The sequence below is a fragment of the Pongo abelii genome, chromosome 10 (assembly GCF_028885655.2).
Source record: "Pongo abelii isolate AG06213 chromosome 10, NHGRI_mPonAbe1-v2.0_pri, whole genome shotgun sequence".
NCBI classification, from domain to species: domain Eukaryota; kingdom Metazoa; phylum Chordata; class Mammalia; order Primates; family Hominidae; genus Pongo; species Pongo abelii.
The window spans coordinates 53,130,900-53,134,242 of NC_071995.2; the positions used below are offsets into that span (position 1 = coordinate 53,130,900).

Here is a 3,343-nt window from a genome sequence, read left to right on the forward strand (position 1 = left end):
ATGTCAACTAGATTGAGCTGTAGTTTTGTAAGAAAATAGATGTCATAGCTATTTTTATTACTCATGAAATATTAAATATGCATAAAATATTAATTGCCATTAATGGAAGTAAATATTTCACAGAAGACAATATTTGAGGTCCTCTGTGGGCTAAAAGATGAACCTAACTGTTCTCAAGGGAGATCGACTACAGATAAGAGTTAGGAGGGTACTGAGAAATCCAAAGGCGGCTTCCAGAAATCTTTCATGGTCTATAATACAGCAGAGATGTGGCCTGGACTTTGCTTTGTTCCCAGGAGATCAAATCTTTTGAGGTCAAAACAAAGAAACTTGAAATATTTTAGATATGCCTATGACCAGGGGAAGCCAGATACCAGAATCTAACTCATAATATCCAATGTGTCATATATTTATCTGTTTTCTCTTTAAAATGTTTTTTTTTAACTTCTAGCTCAACATTATTGAAGAGGAATAAATTTTTTTTGAACTTCTAGTTCAACATTATTGAAGAGGAATATAATTATTTCCACATCTTCCAAAGGTTTCTGGCATTCCATTTTTATTTCCTGAAATATATCCCTTAAACCATTATAAAATAGAGAAAAACATAAAATTTGATTAGTGTGAACTTTGGTAGTGTCCAGAAGAGAAGCAATAATTTTACATTCTCTCCATCACAGCAGAAATTTGACAATCTAAAATATGGAGGAGACAACTATCAGGATTTTAGCAGACCACATCTATAGAATAGAATATCCAGCAGTTCTTGAATAGCTGAAAATTAACTGACTAGGTTAGAATGAATGTGAGAGGATTTCCTATACAATTCTGGATATCCATATGAATGAATGGTTGCATAAGGATGAATGGTCTTATGTGGGACAAAATTTACTAGGAAATAAAACTTTTTTCCATAAGGCTCTGAAAGGAAGATGTTCAAATGGAAGATGCACTAAGCTATAATCCAAGTGAGAGAGCTGCTGAGATCTAAGGCAAGTAGTTACTTTTCCAATTTATGCTTCAGAGCAAAATGAAAAATAGATAAATATCACATGTTCCCTTAAGCTCAAAATTAAAATGTCTGTATGTATAACATATATACACATTTCTTGTGAGTCATAGAAGACATCAAACATTAAAGATTTTGATGGAATTATAAGACAAACCAATAAGTAAGTGAACATGTTCCCTATTTGTTAAGTAAAATAATTACATTATTTACTCTATCTTATAGTAAATATACATCATATATAGGATGTTCTATTATCTTGACAATTAGACCAAAATACTAATATTAAAAATAAAATGAATAAATAAAATAACATTATTTTAATATAAATATATGTTTTATTTGCTAAAAATCTTTAATTGGTTTCTCACATCATAAAAAGAATAATGGGTTATTAACAATCTTCTAATTTTCACTTTTATCTTTTGATGAAATTAAGAGCACCCATTTTATGTTTAGGTGGTAATATCCTTTAATGCATACATGATGGAAAAAAAGAAAAATGTATGTTTCATGTGATTGTTTTGACAAAAAAGATAATGATATTTTGCATTAATGGGACACAAAGCAGGAATTACACATTTTATTAGCTGTTTCTCAATGATGTGGTTTATTGTATGAAGATATCCTAATTTCTGTTAGATTTAAAGTAAGAGAACTAGTAAATAGGCTAGACTTAGAAAAAAATATTAAAACATAATGCAAACAAGATAGTCAAAATAAAACTGTCATAGAGTCTAGAAGATTTTTAGAATTGTATTAATGATAATTATGTGGATCATGATGAATTATATCTTTTATCTATTTTCCTTAATTATCATTCTACCAAAATATCTTTAAAAGAACAAAAAGGAGAGTGGAAGAGGGAGAGAGAGAAAGGAAGAGACATGAACCACACAATGGTAACAGAGTTTGTCCTCCTGGGCCTTTCTGATGATCCTGACCTTCAGATTGTGATTTTTCTCTTTTTATTTATCACATATATATTAAGTGTTACTGGAAACCTGACTATCATCACCCTAACCTTTGTGGACTCCCATCTGCAGACACCTATGTATTTCTTCCTCCGGAACTTCTCTTTCTTAAAAATCTCATTTACAACTGTATGCATCCCCAGATTTCTGGGGGCAATTATCACCAGGAATAAGACTATTTCCTATAACAACTGTGCAGCCCAACTCTTTTTCTTTATCTTCATGGGGGTGACTGAATTTTACATTTTAACTGCCGTGTCCTATGACCGCTATGTTGCCATCTGCAAGCCCCTTCATTACACATCCATCATGAACAGGAAACTCTGCACTCTACTTGTGCTGTGTGCCTGGCTAAGTGGGTTTCTGACCATTTTCCCACCCCTTATGCTTCTCCTCCAGCTGGATTACTGTGCTTCCAACGTCATTGATCACTTTGCATGTGACTATTTTCCCTTCTTACAACTATCTTGTTCAGATACATGGCTCCTAGAAGTAATTGGTTTTTACTTTGCTTTGGTTACTTTGCTGTTCACTTTGGCATTAGTGATTTTATCTTACGTGTACATTATCAGGACCATTTTGAGAATCCCGTCTGCCAGTCAAAGAAAAAAGGCTTTCTCCACTTGTTCCTCTCACATGATTGTCATTTCCATTTCTTATGGAAGCTATATATTCATGTATGCTAATCCATCTGCAAAAGAAAAGGCATCATTGACAAAAGGAATAGCTATTCTCAATACATCTGTTGCCCCCATGCTGAACCCCTTCATTTACACTCTGAGAAACCAGCAAGTAAAACAAGCCTTCAAAAATGTGGTCCATAAAGTTGTGTTTTATGCAAATAAATGAATTTTTGGACAAAAATAAAGAGCACTGTAAAAAAACAATTAAGCAAAATTTTGAAATTTTTCAATATCTCTGTAAGTATCCTTGCTCTCCTAGTTCCTTTATATGCTGCATTATGGTTAATTTTATATTTTCCCTGTCCATTTCTTCCACTTCTATACAAGTTTCTCCACTGCATTGTTTATTGACCTACTTAAAAATAAAGTAAAATTTATTTTCCTTACAAAATTATCTGGAATTATATATATTTATTTAAAACTCAACTTGTGTATGATTTTATAGTAAAGTAATTTTACTATAGTAATTTTAATTCTGTGTATCAGTTCCTTAAGGGCACATATGTCATCATGTTTTACTTCAAATGTAGTTTCAAACTTTAATTTCTTCTGTATTTTCAAGATAAATATTGATAATGTCATAACACTGTTAGACTCTACATGTTCTTTGTCGTGTTCATTAAATTCAGTCCCTAGAGGTACTATGCTCTATTGCATTGTACTTTAAATGTAGAGCT

General features: G+C 31.8%; 1 protein-coding gene across 2 annotated transcripts; it reads left to right on the forward strand.

Annotated features, from left to right (window-relative positions):
- The first annotated feature begins 230 nt into the window (after window positions 1–230).
- LOC100460430 (olfactory receptor 6C3) lies at window positions 231–2,832 on the forward strand. Of its 2 annotated transcripts, none has more exons than XM_054528539.1 (2): window positions 231–541; window positions 1,853–2,832. In XM_054528539.1, exon 2 carries the CDS (start codon window positions 1,897–1,899, stop codon window positions 2,830–2,832), a length of 936 nt encoding a protein of 311 aa, XP_054384514.1. In that variant the 5' UTR covers window positions 231–541; window positions 1,853–1,896. The 2 variants fall into 2 exon arrangements, with proteins under 2 accessions (XP_054384514.1, XP_054384515.1); XM_054528540.1 differs by lacking the exon at window positions 231–541 and adding an exon at window positions 931–992.
- Window positions 2,833–3,343: the final 511 nt, after the last annotated feature.